At 38.5% G+C, this 19,027-nt stretch overlaps 1 protein-coding gene across 1 annotated transcript in view; it reads right to left on the bottom strand.

Annotated features, from left to right (window-relative positions):
- Window positions 1-2,597: 2,597 nt before the first annotated feature.
- Window positions 2,598-19,027, bottom strand: part of Bub1b (BUB1 mitotic checkpoint serine/threonine kinase B) — a 75,924-nt gene continuing 59,494 nt past the window's right edge. Inside the window, exons 15-23 of the mRNA XM_008842313.3 lie at window positions 16,035-16,309; window positions 13,653-13,783; window positions 13,233-13,373; window positions 12,802-12,902; window positions 10,271-10,420; window positions 8,729-8,871; window positions 5,776-5,947; window positions 4,617-4,723; window positions 2,598-3,120 (exon numbers count right to left, since the gene is read on the bottom strand). Of these exons, the coding sequence (XP_008840535.1) occupies window positions 2,901-3,120; window positions 4,617-4,723; window positions 5,776-5,947; window positions 8,729-8,871; window positions 10,271-10,420; window positions 12,802-12,902; window positions 13,233-13,373; window positions 13,653-13,783; window positions 16,035-16,309 (1,440 nt within the window). The 3' untranslated portion in view covers window positions 2,598-2,900. The remainder of the gene's footprint in view (window positions 3,121-4,616; window positions 4,724-5,775; window positions 5,948-8,728; window positions 8,872-10,270; window positions 10,421-12,801; window positions 12,903-13,232; window positions 13,374-13,652; window positions 13,784-16,034; window positions 16,310-19,027) is intronic.

The raw sequence follows: 19,027 nt of genomic DNA, 5'->3' as shown, positions 1-19,027 counted from the left end.
ACTCAGGTGTACTTATATACATACAGGCAATACACTCATACACAGAAAATAAAAATATTAAAAAAAATGTTTCAAATGTAGCCTCCTCTCTAGTGTACCAAATTTTAGGAATCAGATTAGAAACAACTTTTGGCAGAGAAGGAATTCCTCATTTTCAGATGCAATAGAAAAGCACTTCTTTACTGTCTTTGCTTTAAGACCTTATCTCTTTTAAAGGCATCAACAAGAGTTATTTCAAAGAGCTTTATGCTAAGCTTGATAGGCTTTCCTACCTACCTTGAGATAACAACTCAGACAATAGTCTAAAGTCCTCCTCCTGCTGGAAAGACTATTTCCAGATTCAGGTCTGGTATCAGTTAGACTCAGGAGTATTTCTTATAGGAGGATGAAGCCTCTATAGGGCCCTAAGGTAGTGAATGTACTAATACTTTGTGAATGGTGATACTACATTCTATGGTCTCTTTTCAAACAAAATGAAAATTCTGTTTTTTTCAGGTGTGTATCTTTCTTTTCCAGCTCATTATTATGTTCTTCATGCCCTAGTGAGACAAGGTCAAGAACCACTTGAAGCTTCCTTCTTCCAAGACAGACAAGTATGAAATAAAAGGTAAAGTTTGGAAGATGCCTGTAACCCCAGAGCCTGGAGACTGAGACAGGAACATGTGGAGTTTGATGCCAGCCTGTGCTACACAGCAATCCCATCTCAAAGACAAATAAACAAAAATGCAGGGGAAATAGAAGGGATCCTATTTTGTGGTTTTATGCTTCTGTAAAGAGGCAATAAGGTCCTATTGGTAAGGTATCATTTTCTCTCCTTTTCAAATATTTGAAGTTGGAGGAAGAAGTGCCAAACAGTTGCAAGTTGTTTCTTTTGATTCTCCTACTTCTGAGTGTACTTTTAGAAACAAAACTTTTCCATATACAACTGTGCTGTCAAGGTTGCTGAAGAATTCACTAGATAGTAGCTTATGTTAAAGGATCTAAATTTACTGTTCATTCTCAGAATGTTTTTTTAATTTTAAAATTTTTGTCTTTTTGAGACAGGGTCTCTCTGTAGCCCCAGCTGGACTGGAACTTGCTATGTAGACCAGGCTGGCCTCAATCTCACAGAGATCCACCTGCCTCTGCCTCCTGAGTGCTGGGATTAAAAGTGTGCAGCACCAGAATAATGTTTTAAATGTAACACTGCAGTGAACTGATAACAAAGTAGGGCAGAAAGGAAGAGGGACTGGATTACATAAAAGATACTTTCATATCATTTTATATTATCATATGAAGCAAATGTCAGATGTTTGAAGAGATGTATTTTCAATGACAGCAAGTATTTCTTAAGTTCCTTATCTTTCAGATCCAAATCATGTTTTACTGCTTTAACTGTATATTGTCTGCTTAAGTATTTTTGGCTGAGACATTACTTAGGATACTTGTTTTCTAGCAGTCTTAGAACAGTAATAGTGACAACCAGAGATGGGGGAGAAAAAAAGGTACCAGCATGGAGAAGCAATAGCTATGATATGAAATAAGGCCTGGCATGGCAGTGCACACCTTTAATCCCAGTATTTGGGAGGCATAGGCAGGTGGATCTCTATAAGCTCCAGGCCATAGAGGGCTACACAATGAGACTCTGTCTCAAAGCAAAAGAAAATAATCAATTATTTTCATTGTCCTTTTCTACCTTTTTTTTTTTTCTTATTTTAAATGTACTCAAGGCCAAGTGCAGCACGTGTTTCCCTTTGAGTGTCCAGCGTTTCATCTAGACTTATTTTCTTTCAAACTTGTCCACATTTCCAAGTTATTTTTGTATTGTGACTTCCTGCTTCTTCAAGTCTTCTAAGTAAAACCATCTTTTAATCCTTCATTGATCCTTGCTTCCTCTCTTTCTGCATGTCATAACAGAATGGTAAACACTTTCTAACAACTACAAATAAAATCAAAAGTATTTAAATATAAGCCATATATACAAAAATACAACTTTGCCACTTGAAATTTAAGAAAAATTGCTGGGTGTTATCACTTTACCTACTTTTCCTTCTGGACTACCTTCCAGAAGGTCAGGAACATCTAGGTTGTTATAATCCTATCATAACTGTTCTATCTTTTTTGCCGGGCTTGGTGGCACACACCTTTAGTCCCAGCACTCGGGCGGCAGAAGCAGGTGGATCTCTGAGTTTAAGGCCAGCCTGGTCTACATAGTGAGTTCCAGATCAGCTGGGGCTATAGGGAGACCCTGTCTCAAAATGACCAAACTTAAAAAAAAAAAAAAAAAGAATTAATTTTATATGTATGAGTGTTTTACCTGCATGCATGTATGTATATGTACCATCTATTTGCAATGCCTGTGGAGGCCAGAAAGAGGATGTTGGATCCCCTGGAACTGGAGTTAGAGACAGATGTTACCACCATGTGTATGTGCTGGGAACAGAAACTGGGTCCTCTGCAAGAGCAGTCAGTGCTCTTAGCGGCTGACCTTGTCTTTCTAGCCCAACTGTTAAAAGTCTAGGAAGCACAAATTTCCATGGCCAAATAATTTCTCCCTGCAAAATGAAACCATTTATTATCTTGGTTTGAAAATGTAGATGAAATGCTAGAAGCACAAATTTACCCAAAACACTATTTTATTATAATACACATTGTGACTATAAAAGCACAAGTTACAAAATTACAAAAGGGAAGTAGAACAAGAGGGTTAAATGGTAACATAGTACCCGTTTGTATGGAATCCACTTTGAACAAAACAGGTAAGGCTGAAGTAGGCACAGTGTTCTGTCAAAAACTGCCAGCTACTTAGAAATAAACCCCTAGCAGAAAAGTATTGGTAGTGTGTAAGTGTACCCTAAATTAAATTACAACATACACAGATTCAGCATTCCACAAGACAGCCATCACTTTCAGGCAGGAATTTATGAGAGCCTTGACTGCCTACCTTGCTGAAAGAGCAAAGCTCCTGGACTAATTACCTTCCCCACTTTCCATAAGGCTTTGTTCAGGTGACTTTGGAATGTGGTGTCAAAAATCCCATTCATTTCTGCTGCAAGTTCTCTCAGAACAGACACTGTGGACTCATCACTGGCATTCAGAATCCGCACAAAGAATTTATTCCACAATTCACCATCGTTTAGCCTAAAAATATATAAAACCATTTCTATAAAATTAGGCATATGAAAATTAGAACTCTTTCCTAGTTTAACTCAGCAGTACATTAATGTGCCAAGATGATGTAAGGTAACACCTAGAACTCTTAAGGTTAGGGATCAAATATTTCTTTGAAAGCCCAGGGAAAAACTACAATAATAAGTCTACCATAGTGGGAAAAGCCACAGTTCAATGCACATTAAAGAAATTCTCTCATCTGATTCATGAATTTCCTCTGCACACTAAGATGTAGTAACACTCTCTAGCACTTTTCCCCTCTAGCTTTCTTAGCATGTAGGTCATTACAAAGACGAGCTATTCTCTCCACAACTCTCTTAGAACCCTAAACTTGGTTAAAGCTACTTGTTTCTTACTATACTTTTTATCTGAAAACTTCCATTTTTGTAGAGGGCAGGGCTATTAGGTAAGGCCAGCTCACTCCACCTATTTCTGCTTGTATTAGCTAGACTTAACTGGTTCATAGCAAACTGGTGATGCCTGATAATCCTCTGTCTTATGTTTGAAGTCTATTTTAAAAATACATAGACGAGACAAATGTGACTGGCCAAGGTCTGAATTAAAATGAAGAGGAAAATACAGTTTAATATTCTGGAGGGAAAAGTGGGGAAGAGAGCAATAAATCTTTAACACTGACTGAAAAAAAAAAAAAAACAACTAACGAACCTAAGAAGGACCAATAAGTCATTAATAGTGAGCTTATGTTATGAAGCTATCAGCTAAAGTAAGTTAAAATGGAATAAGATACCGCATAGTTTTAGGAGCAGGCTTGAGGTTGTACTAAGGTTCTGAGACCAAACAGCTCTTATGAAGAGATCACTTATTTCTTTACCAAAAGATTGTTCTTTGGTTTAGTTCTACCCACTCATTAAATAAATAATAGTCTAAAATTAGTATATAATTTAGAAACTTAGCTTTCAAATGCTAATTAACTTTTGATAACACAGCTGTTTAAAAAAGGGCTTAAAGCCGGGTGTGGTGGCGCACGCCTTTAATCCCAGCACTTGGGAGGCAGAGGCAGGCGGATCTTTTTGAGTTCAAGGCCAGCCTGGTCTACACAGTGAGTTCCAGGCCAGCTGGGGCTACAGGGAGACCCTGCCTCAAAAAGACAAAAGACAAAAGACAAAAAAAAAGGAGGGGGCGGTGCTTAAAACTAATACCATTTGGTTGGAAAATTATTCTTCCAAAATGTTTCTAATTTTCTAAACCAAGAAGCTTCCATACTAGTCACCTATATGATACACCTATATTCAGGATACCCTGAAGTCTGAATGGTTTGTGTCTTATTTTTAATTGGAAATTCCTTTACACTCTATTAATTGTTCTGAGAATATTCTAATGGAAACAGGTAGAAATTACTGGAATTATGATATTTAAGAAAACTAAGACTATCACAGTAGAGACTGGCAAAGAGAGACAGAAAACTATTTGAATAGACAAAGACTCTGAGATCATCCAATACTTACTCTGAAGTATTTTGGCTAAGTTTCCAGAGGAACCCATCCCAGAAGACCTGTAGGTGTTCCTTGAACAATAGTAAATGTGCTAAATCTGCTATACCAAACAGGTCTACCTGAAATCACAAAAGGTACCATCAACTAAAATAAAAATAGTTCTCTGATTCTATTATGGAAATATTTAAATAAGAAGTTGAAAAGCATTATAGAGCTTAACTATATTATGGCATATACGCTAACAGACCATTTCTTATCCTTATAGGAAGGGGAGAAGGTCCTCAAAGAAATAAACAAGAGCTAATTCAAGGGATTATCTTCTTTTTTTTTAAATCTTTAAAAATTTTTTTTTTAAATTTTATTTATTATTTTTATTTTATGTGTATGTGTGTATTGCCTGCATGTAGGTAAGTGCACCCGTGTCATGCAATGCCCACAGAAGTCAAAAGAGGCTGTTGAATCCCCTGAGACTGGAGTTACGGAGAGTTGTTAGCTGCCATGTGGGTGCTAGGATTTGAACCCGGGTCTTCTGCAAGAACAACCAGTGTTCTTAACTGCTGAGCCATCTCTCCAGCCCCTCAAGGGATTATCTTTAAAACAGACAAACAAAAGACAACAAGCTATCTGGACTTCAAAATGAAATGTGCATACCTATTACATTTGCATGAGTGCCTGCTGTGGCCTAATGTCCACATGACTACTTCAGGTTCATGCTACATATTCAATCATATTCAAATATCTTCTGTGTAGAGCTAAGTCAGAGATTTTGCATATGATACCACCATATAAGGCACTTTACAATTGTACTAATGTCCTTTTTCTATACATCATTGCATCTAATCTTCACAAGTGTGATGTATTAAGGCGGAGGCTATTTTCCTTATTTTAGAGTGACGACTGTAGAAAATGACTTATAAAAGACAACACAGTAAGAGAAATGGCCTTGGCACTTAGGTTACTCAGCCATGAATTTGCACATGTATGTGTATATTCTCCAGCACTGTGACAGAAAAATAGTACCTATGACTTGATGTGGCAATACAATATTTGAAAACTAGGTCATCTATTCTAGGAGAGTCAATACCAATAAACATCAGCTTTCATTGCTTATCAACATAAGGAAAAGATAAGAAGTCTTTTCCATATTTACCGAGGCTTGTCCTACACTTACCTGGTAGGGAGAAGAACAGTTAGCCAGGATCTTTTGTCCTTCCAGCGTCTGTACAGTCCGAAAGCCACTGAGGGTAAAAACATCTAGCTGCACTCTCAGGTCAACGCTGTAGGAAAAGTCCACTATCTTCAAAGCTTGACTGTTCTTATTACAATCATAGAGATCGTGGATTCTAAGCCCAGGTTTAGGGAAAGAAATAATAAAAATAGGAGATGAAAGAAGCTGCATAGCTGGTCTTTTTTTTTTTTCTTCAAGGACTGCAGGTATGTCTTAGCTTTGCCAACAGTACCCTCCAGTGGTTAGTTATAAAAACACACACATAGGAGTAATGGCAGTGTCCACCCAAAGGGTTAAGATCAGTTTGGGCACAGGCCTATATCTAAACTACTGTGCATGGCCACCACAGAACATTATTGTCTTTCGAGATGATAAAGTGTTGCAAAGTTTGTTGTTTCAATTAAACACCATGTTTTATCTTTTTTGAATCTGTTTTACTTACACTTGGGAGGAAGAGGCAGACAGGTGTATTGACAGCTGCTCCCATTTTTCCTTGGCATAGACCCAACTTATTTTTGGCTACTGCAGAACTATGATCACTTAAAACTTTTTTTTTTAAGCTTGAGAGGCTCAAAAAAAAAAAAAAAAGTGCCGCTGGGTGTGGTGGTGCACGCCTTTAATCCCAGCACTCGAGGCAGAGGCCACTCTGTGAGTGCAAGGCCAGCCGGGTCTACATAGTGAGTTCCAGAACAGCTGGGACTACAGGGAGGCCCTGTCTCAAAAAGACCAATAAATAAATAAATAGAAAAAAAAAAAAAAGTGCCGCTGGGTGTGGTGGTGCACGCCTTTAATCCCAGCACTCGAGGCAGAGGCCACTCTGTGAGTGCAAGGCCAGCCGGGTCTACATAGTGAGTTCCAGAACAGCTGGGACTACAGGGAGGCCCTGTCTCAAAAAGACCAATAAATAAATAAATAGAAAAAAAAAAAAAAGTGCCGCTGGGTGTGGTGGTGCACGCCTTTAATCCCAGCACTCGAGGCAGAGGCCACTCTGTGAGTGCAAGGCCAGCCGGGTCTACATAGTGAGTTCCAGAACAGCTGGGACTACAGGGAGACCCTGTCTCAAAAAGACCAATAAATAAATAAATAAATAGAAAAAAAAAAAAAGAAAAAGTGCCTTAGATTAATAAGAAAGAAGGATGAATGTTCACTAGCTCTCTACTCAGCTATAATGTTGTCATGGGCAGTTTTCTAATTTTTTGGCTCTCTCTATAGTACTTGAGCCCAAATCCAGGTTAGGCAATTGCTTTTCTACTGAGCAATATTCATACTCCTCAATCTTATTTTTCTCACAAAGCCTTATGCACACAATAAATTAAATGACTTCAAAAGGCTCTTTTTGGCTTTTAATATATTGTGACTTTACATGAAATTTCCTGTCAAATTTGTTAAAAAATACTGACAAAGTCCTTTTATTTATTTTTTCCAGGTGTTGGGAATGTAACCCAGGGAATTACACATGCAAAGTAAACACTCTAAACTGAGCTACATCCCAGTCCAGCAATGTCCTTTTACCACCATGTGCTTTCCTGGAGTCCCTGGTGGCTCAGAAGAGGGGTAGCACAAATGCCAGTTTGAAAGCTGGAAAACACCTGTTTTCAATACCAAGTTCCAAGGGCTCCAGCACCTTCCTGTGAACTCTTAGTGCTGTTGAAGCAGGGTGAAAATAACAATTATACTAGGGCTTGTCAGATCTGGAAATACATGGGAGAATTTCTGGTGGTCATGCCTGAGGGAATGTTACCTGCACTTAACTGAGTGGGTGTAGAGATTAGGGATATAAAACATCCTGCAACGCCTGGAACAGACCCACACAAAGAACTGTCTTATTTAAAATGCCAATGGTGCCCTGGATGAGAAATGCTGCTCTATCATGCCTGGGGAGGCTGTGAGGGCTACTATCTAGGATAAAAAAGGTGGGCATCTCTAGTTTTTTAGGTTATAACTGTAGAAATACATTGAGGTTCTTTTAATTTCCATTCCAACTATGATTATGAGTCTACTTCAATCTCTTCTTACAGGTTAAACAGAAGAAATGCAAAGTAAAGATTTCTAGCTCTTACTGTAAATTACTGACTTTAGAAAGATAACTGTTTATACAAGATACAAGGTAGGGTAGAAAAAGCATCTTAAAACCAGGCCATCTGCTCAAGTACCACAAGACTCAAGAATGTGCTGGTATTTTCACAAAACAGAAGTCTTGGCCTGTCTTAGCCTTACTTATGACTCATATTTTCTATATTTTCCTCAGTTCTTATTATTTTGCATTACCTCTTATTTACTGCTCTGTGCTCACCCCTGGAGCCTAATGGATAAACTGGGTTTAATTTGCATGTGCACTCTGGTCCTACCAACATCTCTTGGCATGAGTTAAGCTTTCATCTTTTATCTGAATTAGTTATTTCCTCAAGAAACAAAAAATCTTTCTAAAAAATTTTTTTATTGAATTTTTGTATATTTCATACAGAACATCTTAATCTTAATCATCTTTATACCCCCTTCCCCACTGGTATCTTCCCATAGCACCCCCCCACACAAACTGGAATTCATACATTATATCAATTGTGTTAAAAAAAATTTTTATTTTAAGCCAGGAGTGATGGCGCATACTTTTAGTCCCAGCACTCAGGAGGCAGAGGCAGGCGGATCTCTGTGAGTTTAAGTCCAGCCTGGCCTACAAAGTGAGTTCCAGGCCAGCTGGGGCTACAGGGAGACCCTGTCTCAAAAAGACCAAAAAAAAAAAAAGTCTCTTAAACTCTTCTCAGTGATTACTGACATCTGCATAGCAAATATTTGACATAATATTCACATATATGGCATTCATCAAAAGGCATAAATATGATAATTATCTATGTTTTCAGGGAAAGCTGACAACTGTAAGAAAATGAAAAGGACCAACCTATTTCTAAGAATCAGATTATTTGGACTCAAGTCTCCATGAACGATTTCAGCTTTGTGTAGCTTCTCCACTATTGTCAAAAGGTTATAAATAATCAACACTACTATTTCATGAGTAATAACTTCACTGTGTTGCAGAAGATCCTGGAAATAGAAAGAAAAAAACTATTTCTCAAGTTGGCCATCTGTAGCTCAGCATCTTGACAACTGCAGCTTTGTAGTCTTTTGTTTCCCACTAGAATGCAGGCTGGATCCCTGATCCACTTTTAACACTGTGAGCTCCCTGAAGATTGTAAGGACTTAATGAGACAGTGGATGAAGAGCATGAAGAATAAGCCTGGCCCATAACAGGTGCTCTACAAATGCTGTAAAATTCTTTTCTGTAGGCCAATGATATGGCTCAGTAGGTAAATATGCTTACTGCCAAGCTCAAGGACCTGGGTTTGATCCCTGGAATCCACATGGTAGACAGAAAAAAGCTGCCTCTTCCAAGTTGTTCTTTGACCTATCTGAGTGTATGCATGCATGCACAGGTGAGCGCGCGCGCGCGCACACACACACACACACACACACACACACACACACACACACACACACACACACACACACACACAAAATAAAAATTAAAAACTGTCCTATTTCTAGATGATTGACAGGAATTTTGTATTAAATGTCTCTTAAAAAAACAGTTATGTTAGGGCCTGGAGAGACTGGCTGCTCTTGCAGAGGACCTAGGTTTGAGTTCTAGCATCCACATGGTAGCTAACAACCATCTCTAACTCCAGTTCCAGAGGACTCCAATGCCCTCTTCTGACCTCCGAAGACATTGCATGACATGAGTGTACTTATTATATATATGCAGACAACACACTCAAACACATAAAATAAAAATAATAAAATGAAATATCAAAAAAACACATTTATTTTTATGTTTATGTGCATGAGCCTGCATGAATGCCACCTGTGTATAGGTGCTCCTGGAGGCCAGAAGAGAATGTAACACTCTTTGGAACTAGAGTTAGAGGCACCTGTGAGCCACCCAACTTAGGTGCTGGGAACTGAACTCAAATTCTGTGAAAGGACAGCAAGTGCTCTTAAATGTCCAGCCTTTAAATGCTTCAACCCCTCTCCCCTTCTCTTTTTTTTTTTGCTTTTGAGACAAAGTCTCCCTGTAGCCCTTAGCTGGCCTGGAACTCACGATGTAGACACCTGGCCTTGATCTCACAGAGCTCCTCCTGCCTCTACCTCCAGAGTGCTGGGATTAAACGTGCATGCCATCATACCTAGTCCTTAAAACAAATTTTTAAAATTATATTTATTTATAATGTGACTAGAGGACAGAGGACAACTTATAAGAGTCAGTTCTCTCTCTTTACCATATGGGTCCCAGGGATCAAACAGATGATCAGACTTGGCAGCAAGTGCCCCCACCCACTATGACATCTCGCCAGTCTTGTATTCAATGTCTTTGATAAATGGAGTATAAATCTCTTTACTTGGGAATTATAAAATTAAATAGTATGTTTTTAGTATTATTACAAACCTGAAGGGTAGAGCAATTAATATATTGGTACCAAACAATATAGCCATCTTGGTATTGATAATAGCTGCAAAACTGATCACAGTCCTCATTCAGACGTTCCTTTAATGTAAGATTGATATAAAAGTCCCATGGGACAGGCTGAGAAGATACCTGAAAGATACAGTGAAAATATAAGAGTAATCAGAACATGTAGTTATGGTTGCTAGATCAAAAACATGTTCTTTTAAAAAAATATTTATTTTTATTATTTTTAATTGTGTGTACTTGTGTACATCTGTGTGCATGCATGTAGGAACCAGTGGAGGCCAGGGGCATTGGCTCCCCCTGGAGCTGGAGTTATAGGCAGTTGTGAGCTGCCTGACATAGGTACTGGGAACAGAACTTGAGTCCTCTACAAGAGCAGTACATGTTCTTAACTGCTGTGCCATCTCTCTAGCCACAAAAACACATTTGTTAATGTAGTACATATATACATAATAGCTTCATTTAGCCATAAAGAACAAAATCATATCATTTGTAGGAAAATAGGTGGAAATGGAGATCTTGTTAGTGAAGTAAGCCAGATACAGAAAGACAAATTTCCCATGTTTTCTATCATATGCAGAATCCAGATTTAGCCATATTCATGATGCTTTGGTGGGTAAGAGCAGAGCCTGCTCTTGCAGAGGACCCAGGTTCAGTTCCCAGCACCCATAAGGCAACAAATAACTGTCAGTAATTCCAGTTCCAGGGGATCTGATGCCCTCTTCTGACCTGTGTGGGCATTGCATGCATGCAGGCAAAATACTACACAAGAAATAAAAATAATTAAAAAATTAAAAAATACATATGCATGAAAGCAGAAGGGAACTCTTTGGAGGAGGAAGGGAACCAATGGGGTAGAAGGAGGGTGGGAGAGAATGACAGAAGGGCAGCAAGCATGAAAGTACAATTACATATATAGCTATGCATATATATGTATATATAATGTTAAAATGAAATCCATCATTTCGTACACTAAAAAACAACCAACCACCACAACAACAAAACAACCCAGCTAAGTATGGTAGTGCACACCTGTAACTGCAGAACTTAGGAGACAGAGACAAGAGAATTGACACAAAAAGACTGACACAAGTTTGAAGCTAGCCTGGTCTACATACTGAGCTTCAGACCAGTCAGGATTCAGAGTGAAATACTATCTAAAACAAAAAATAAAAACCCCTCCACATTTCCTCCAGCTTTTCTAACACTCTATAGATATAACAGTAAAGTCATTCTAAAAAGCATAATCTACAATAAGGGACATAAGCACTAAAATTCTGGAAGCTGGAAAAGGAAAGAGTTAATGTACTTAGAAGGATAAAGAAAGCTGGTACTAGCGGTGGAAACTGAACAGTAGCCACATTTACACAAGACTGCTTCCTGACGGCATAAAACTGTCAGCCTCAGCTACTTGTACCCTGTACGAGTAATGCTCAATGGAGGTAAGAGTAGATGAGTCAAATTGAAGAGGAACTTAGTGCCCAGGTTCTCCCTCCTGTTCCTGGACTCCAGGTCAGCAACTCTCTCTCCTTACTCCAGAAGACCAGAGGATCATTTCCTAGAGTATATCAAGCAAAAGGACCCTGGACTAGAAGACACCAGACACCATGAGGATGTAAATGTGGAAACCAGGAAAAAGTTTACATATCAAATGTTATTAAGATGTACTTCCTGTGTCATGTCTACTCTTCAGTCTAATTTCCTCACTCAGTTTTAAAAGAACCAGAGTTACACATATATTATCTAGGCAGGTAAGTCTTCTTTGGGGGATCTGATCAGCTCAAGAGAAAATTATCTAAAGATTGGAGGGTTTTCCAATAAAATGCCGAGCTACATCAACCTCCAGTGAGCCCCACGTCTTCTAGTGCTCCACACCTATATCTGAAGAAAGCCAAAGACTCCAAGAAAGCCTCTAATATGAAAAGACAGTTTAAAAAGACAAAATAAGCCGGGCACATGCCTGTAGTCCCAGCACTTGGGAGGCAGAGGCAGGCAGATGTCTGTGAGATCAAGGCCAGACTGGTCTACATAGTGAGTTCCAGGAGAGCTGCTTCAAAAAGACCAAAACAAACAAACAGAAACACCCCCCCCAAAAAACCCCAAAACCAAAAAAAAAGACAAAATAGAGGGAGGGGCTAGGGTTAGGGTCATAAGACTATAATGATGGTCAATAGACATTTCAAGGTGACACTAGGTGTGTATCAAGCCTTGAATACACCCTGTCTAGGGGGAAGCAGTTGAAAATATTTCAGGGCAGATTTCTTAAGAAAGATAAAATTGATAGAATACAAAGTATTCTTGGGATATAATGAAAGGTTTTACATAATACCCTCTTATTTCTGATTTCTTATCTTGACCTAAAACTGATTTCTTGATGGCTCACTGACTTTCCAATAAGGAAGTCAGCAGACTAATAGTTTGACAGTACCATGGGGATGTAATTATTTTAACTGCTTTAATTCACTTTATTTACAAGGTAACTGAAATGACAAAAGAATCAATCTCACCTTTATTAAGGTCAATTCTGTGGAGTTTCTTGGTGCCACCCAGAATAACCTGTAATCTTCACATATTAGGTATTCTTGTTTAATGCAATAATCTTCATTACCTGTTGAGAAGGTTTGGCTCCATTTTAAAAAGTCACTGTGAACATACATAGCTCCTTACCCTTTACCTCCTGGTTTAAGGATGAGAGGTACTAGTTTATTTTCCACTTAATAACATCTAGAATAGTTTTCAAAATCATTTGTTTAAAAACTGAAAGGAGGCAAGTAAAAGTCCTATTGTTACTATGGCATAAATTACTAAAGTATGAACCTCTCTAATGCTATTTATTACAACCTAGGAACATTTGTAGGGTTCACACAGTTACAGTGTTCAAATCACTTATGTTAGGGGTAAACGGCATATACTCAGACATATACTCAGAGATACTTACTTAATTCAATTTCCTTCTCTATTTCCAAGTTAGGCATTGGTCTGTCTTCTATAAAAAACTCTGCAGAAGCACTTAACTCTGGTAGAGTTTTTAATAGCTGTATCCGATATTGTGAACACCAGGGTGACAGAATAGCATTTTCTGTGGAGGAGAAAAGTTGAAAACAATCAAACAAACAACAAACATAATGATTAAAATGGAATTAGAACAAAGTGGAAAAAACAAGACTACAAAATCAATACCGCCTATCTGACTACACTCATCTGCTTTAGGTATTTATGAACTACGTTAACACTAATTTGAGAAATATCACAATTCATGGTTCCTTCTCTAGGAAAGAAAACAGCTCAGTCTGCTGAGGTGTATAAATGCTCACCAGGCACAGGTTTGGATATTTGCCCTTAAGTTGCATGACCCTACCTGTAGCTTCTCCAGTCAACTCCAGTTTCTCAGGAATTTGAAGACTTTTGATGGAGGAGGAACTTGTAACAGAAGCAGAACCAGAGAAGCCAGATGAGTGTGTGGCTTCTCCACTGTCTTCAATAATTGGGCTGCAAGAAACAGAAATCAATCAGTTTTCAGAGGGATAGTATACAGTATCTTACCTGCTTTTAATTTACAAATTTAATGTTGGACTCATTTTTAATACAATTTATTTTAAAATAATTTATAGTTTGCTATGATTGATAAGTCTCTCTCTCTTTTTTTTCTGTCTTTTTGAGACAGGGTCTCTCTGTAGCCCCAGCTGTCCTGGAACTATATGTAGACCACACCACATCCGGCTGATGAATCTCATTTTTAAAGTCTGCTATTTCCCCAAATTTATAATAAGAATCTAGGTTATGACTTCTATCCTGGTTGATAAAACAAGGCCTACATTTCTGGATTTAGGCTTTATTTGCTAATTTATACTGAATGTTTATTGTACATCTACTCAATACTACTGGGAAATAGTGACACTGACTTTATTCCCCTTTACCCAGTCTCTGGACTTCCTAGTCGTTTATAAGAAAAGGTTAAAAGGGGAAAAAAGAGATCTAACTCATGCAAGTTTGATAAGAGAAAAATTTGAAAATGCAAATGTTTTTTGGTCTTTTTGAGACAGGGTCTCCCTGTAGCCCCAGCTGGCATGAAATTCAGTATGTAGGCCAGGCTGGCCTTGAACTCACAGAGATTTGCCTGCCAAGTGCTGGGATTAAAGGAGTGCACCATCACGTCCAGCTTGAAAATGCTATTTTAAAAGCATAGACTGCTGAAGAATATTCTTAAAACTGGGATTAGGGTTGCTTAATTACCCGACATAAAAAATTTTTTCTTTAACTTTTTTGAAACAGGGTCTTACTTTATAGGCCCAGGCTTACTAGTGATCCTCCTGCCTTAGCAGATTAGAAGACTATGGCGCCACACTTGCTTTAATTTAGCTGACTTTTATTATATATCTCTCCTTCTTATCTTCTATGAGATTGAGTTTTTCTTCCTTCTTTATTTTTTTGTTGTTGATTTTGGTTTTTGTTTTTGAGAATGGGTCTCACAATGTAGCCCAGCCTGATCTAGAACTCACTATGTAGACCAAGTTGGCCTTAAACTCACAGAGATCTGCCTGCCTCAGCCTCCCAAGTGCTGGATTAAAGGCGTGTGCCACCATGCCCAGCCTCTCTCTTTTTTGCATGTGTTACTAGGGATTGAACCTAGTTTTCTCATGCTTAGGTAATTTAGCTGACAGATCACCAAATATGGTGGTTCATGCTAGTAATTCAGAACTTGGGAGGCGGAGGAAGGAGGAATGCCACGAGTCCAAGGCTAGCCTAGGCTACAAAGTGTGATTCTGTCTCAAACCCAAAAACAAACAAATGGTGCTGGTGAGATGGTTTGGTGGGTAAAGACACTTGCCACCAAGCCTGAAGAACCCACTCTCAAAAGCTGTCCTCTGGAGCACACACACAGGTACACAGAAAAAACAAAATGTAACAGCAACAACAATAAAAAACTCCTAAACAGAGAGCTTGCAAGCGTTAGTCCCTGGCTTGCTTTTAAAAAACTCATTATCTCCTATTTACTTCCTAATTCATTTTTGCCTATCAAAAGAATGTTTCTTTAATGTACTTCTAGTTGACAAAAATCCAGCATAGAACTAGGAAAGTAAACAGCAGACCCCAATCTTATCTGAAGAAATACTGGCAACTGATTGCTGCTAGGTGAAGAACTGATCTTCCTACAAGGGACTCTAGGTAGGCTGACTAGACCTTAGTGGATGGACTTCCACTGGGGAACAACTGGGGACACTGATGATACAGTGGGCCTTAACAGGGATGACAGAATATATGAGCTCCAGTAGTGGTGGTGGTGGGGGGGTCGGGGGGGCTATGGATGGTGCCAGTGGGGACAGGGGTATAAAGATGATTAAGATTGTTTGAAATGTTCTGTATGAAATACACACAAAAAAACCCAAAAACAAAACAAAGACTATTTGAAATTAATATCAGCTCTTCTACTATTTAAAACTCAGTAATAAGAAAATGTCTCCTCTCCTAATAACATACATTTTCCAGAGTTTCCTCAATATCATAATCCTTTTGGACCCTTGAGTATCATTAATCATCAAAATTTACTTCCTCTAATCGTCAAATCTAAACCAATCAGAAAACTCCACTGATTTACTCACACTTTATTTGGGATAGCCTTACTCTCATATTGAGCATTTTCAGATTTTACGAGCTTGATAACTGATCACTATAACTGGTAAACACAAAGAGAACAATACAGCAAACACTAGGGTTTGTGAAAATTGTAATACTCAGTCACCTCAGCTTCTTGATGCTAAGGGTTGGATTATAAATGGTGCCACATGTGGTCTGATGGCCCTCAGAAGTCTTCCCATCCAGATCCTCTTCCTGCAGCAGTCTCTCAGGATCGGAAGAGATATCCTTCAAGGACATTATCTCATGAAAAGGCGTAGAGGCAAAATGAGCAGCTCTAGCGAAGTCACATGTGTCTTCTGGGTTAGGACAAATAGTTACATTCCTGAAACCTGTGATAATGGCATCCTCACTCAAAGGTTCAATTTCTGTAAGTTCATCCTAAAGTACAAAACCACATAAAGTTTAGCTGAAATATTTCAACATGGGAATGATCTATTTTTTACTCAGACACCAGATTTGACATGGGTTATAGCAGTATCATATTAAGACCTCTAGGGTAAGACAATTTAAAAATCACAGGATAGTATCTGAGGAAAATGATTTTGTATCATTAACACAGAATATTATATACTTCATCAAATACACTGACTATGAGGACTCTCTATGCGAGAGAAAATATTGCCTAATGATTTCCCCCAACCAATTTCACCTAAAAGCTGAAGCACTTATATTATTTTCTCAAGGCTTTCATTTAGAAAATAATCTGATAATTTCTATTGCTCTAGTTTTTAAATCTTTATTTTGGTCTTTTTGAGACAGGGTCTCCGTATAAGCCCCAGCTGGCCTGGAACTCACTATGTAGACCAGGCTGGCTTCAAACTCACAGAGAGTCAACTGCTTCTGCCTCCCAAGTGCTGGGATTAAAGGTGAGCACCACCATGCCCCACAATGTGTAGCCCAGGCTGGCCTTGAACTAGTGATCCTCCTGCCTCTGCCTCTGTAGCACATCCTACCAGCATTTGCCACCAAAACCACAACCAGCATTCTCCATTCCATATACTTCTTATTTTCATAAAGGTAATTCATAATTATGACAGAAATGTGAAAAATACAAAGTATTAAGAAAAACAATAATCTCAAATCCTTTTTATTTTGGTTATCTGGGACGGGTTCTCATTATGTAACCTAGGTTGGCCTCAAACCTGAGATCTCTTGCCTCAGCTTTTTGAGTAAGATTTAAGGCTATTTTTATGACTTAAGACTTTATAGACATCAGACACTGGAGGTTTTAACAGATGTGTATTTATTAATGTTCAGCACTGGAATGACAACACAGATAAGAGTCTACAATAAATTAAGATTCTGGATTTGTACCTGCGCTACGCTGACATATTTACTACACATTTAAAACATGCCTTTTGACTTTAAAAGTAATATATGTAAAATATTTAAAATAGTCAACTAGTTTATAAATGTGTAAAGTGAAAATTTCCCCTCCTGCTTGCACCCATCTAGCTCCACCCCCTTTTCCCAGAGGCAAGTATCACCACTATACCTGGTAGAATATACATATTCTTTAGATTTACAAAGTAAATTTTGAAGAAAGTGAGATTATAGCATTTATGCTATTATATATTGTTCCTTCTCATATTTTTTGCATTTTTTTCCTAGGCTATTAGAAACTCTTTAAAGGGCTGAAGATACAGCTCAGTAATAAGAGCACTTGCTATTTTTCCAGAGAACCAGGGTTCAGTTCCTAGCACCCAAATTGGACAGCTCTCAACCACTGGTAACTCAGCTCTAGGGGATCCAATGCCCTCTTCTGGTCTCCTTGGGCACCTACACACATGACACACACATACATACACAAGGATACATATGCATAATTAAAAATTAAAATTAAAAACAGGATTGGGCTAGAGGGATAGCTCGGTTGTTAAAGACTCAGGCTAACAACCAAAAAAACAGGACGGCCATAATGTGATCTTAAATTTTTTTTTATTACATTTATTATTGTATGTGTGTGCATGGGAGCATTAGATCCATGATATGCCTGTGAAGGTCAGGGGAAAATGTGTGGGAGTCAGTTCTCTCCTTCTACATATGGGTCCTGGGGATTGAACTCAGGTTGTCAGGCTAGGCAATAAATGCCTTCATCTGCTGAGCCATCTTGCTGGTCCCACAATGTAGGTTTATTAAAAATTCATCAAGTGTAGGTTGGGTGTGGTAGCACACACCTTTAATCCCAGCAGAGGCAAAAAAATAAAAATTAAAAAAAAAAAATCCAGCTTGTTCTATATAACAAGTTCTAAGCCAGCCAGGGCTGCACAGTACGACCCTGTCTTTTTTTTGTTTATTAAAAATATTTTATTTATTTATTTTTTTATGTGTATGAGTGTATTGCCTGCATGTAGGTAAGTGCTTAAAAACCAAAAACCAGCCAGGCATGGTGACACATGCTTTTAATCCTAGAACTCAGGAGGCAGGGGCAGGCAGATCTCTGTGAGTTTTGAGGCCAGCCTGGTCTACATAGCGAGTCCAGGCCAGCTGGGGCTACAGGAAGACCCTGTTTCAAAAAAGATAAACAAAAAAACCCCAAACAAAACCAAAAAAAACAACCCCACCACCAAGGGGACTAGGGCTGTAGCTTGATGATAAGGTGATTAACTAATATGGGTGGAACCTCAGACTCAACCCCTAGGACCAAGGGGGAAAAATAATAAAAATTAAGCAAATCTTTCAGGTTATTTCCTGTTTTTCACTACTATAAAAGTATTTAAGGGGCTGGAGAGATGGCTCAGCGGTTAAGAGCACTGACTGCTCTTGCACAGGACCTGAGTTTGATTCCCAGCACCCACGTGGCAGTTAACAACCATCCATAACTCCAGTTTGAGGGCATCTAACACCTTCTTCTGACTGCGGGCATTGCATGACACGGGTGCAGTTACATGCATGCACACAATACATTCATACACATAAAATAAAATAAATATTTTAAAAGGTATATAAATGTTTTTTCTTATAAATTTTTATGAACATTTGAATGTTCCAAGGGATAATTCCTAAAAGAATTAGCTAGTTGAAAGGCTAAAAGCACTGTTTCTTTATATTGTTTAGCTGCCCTGGGAGACTTAACTACTTTATACATTTACCTAC

Source organism: Nannospalax galili, unplaced genomic scaffold, assembly GCF_000622305.1.
Source record: "Nannospalax galili isolate Female #2095 unplaced genomic scaffold, S.galili_v1.0 scaffold1400, whole genome shotgun sequence".
NCBI classification, from domain to species: Eukaryota; Metazoa; Chordata; class Mammalia; order Rodentia; family Spalacidae; genus Nannospalax; species Nannospalax galili.
Note: the sequence above shows the minus strand (reverse complement) of the source record. Positions and strands in the feature narration are given on the sequence as shown.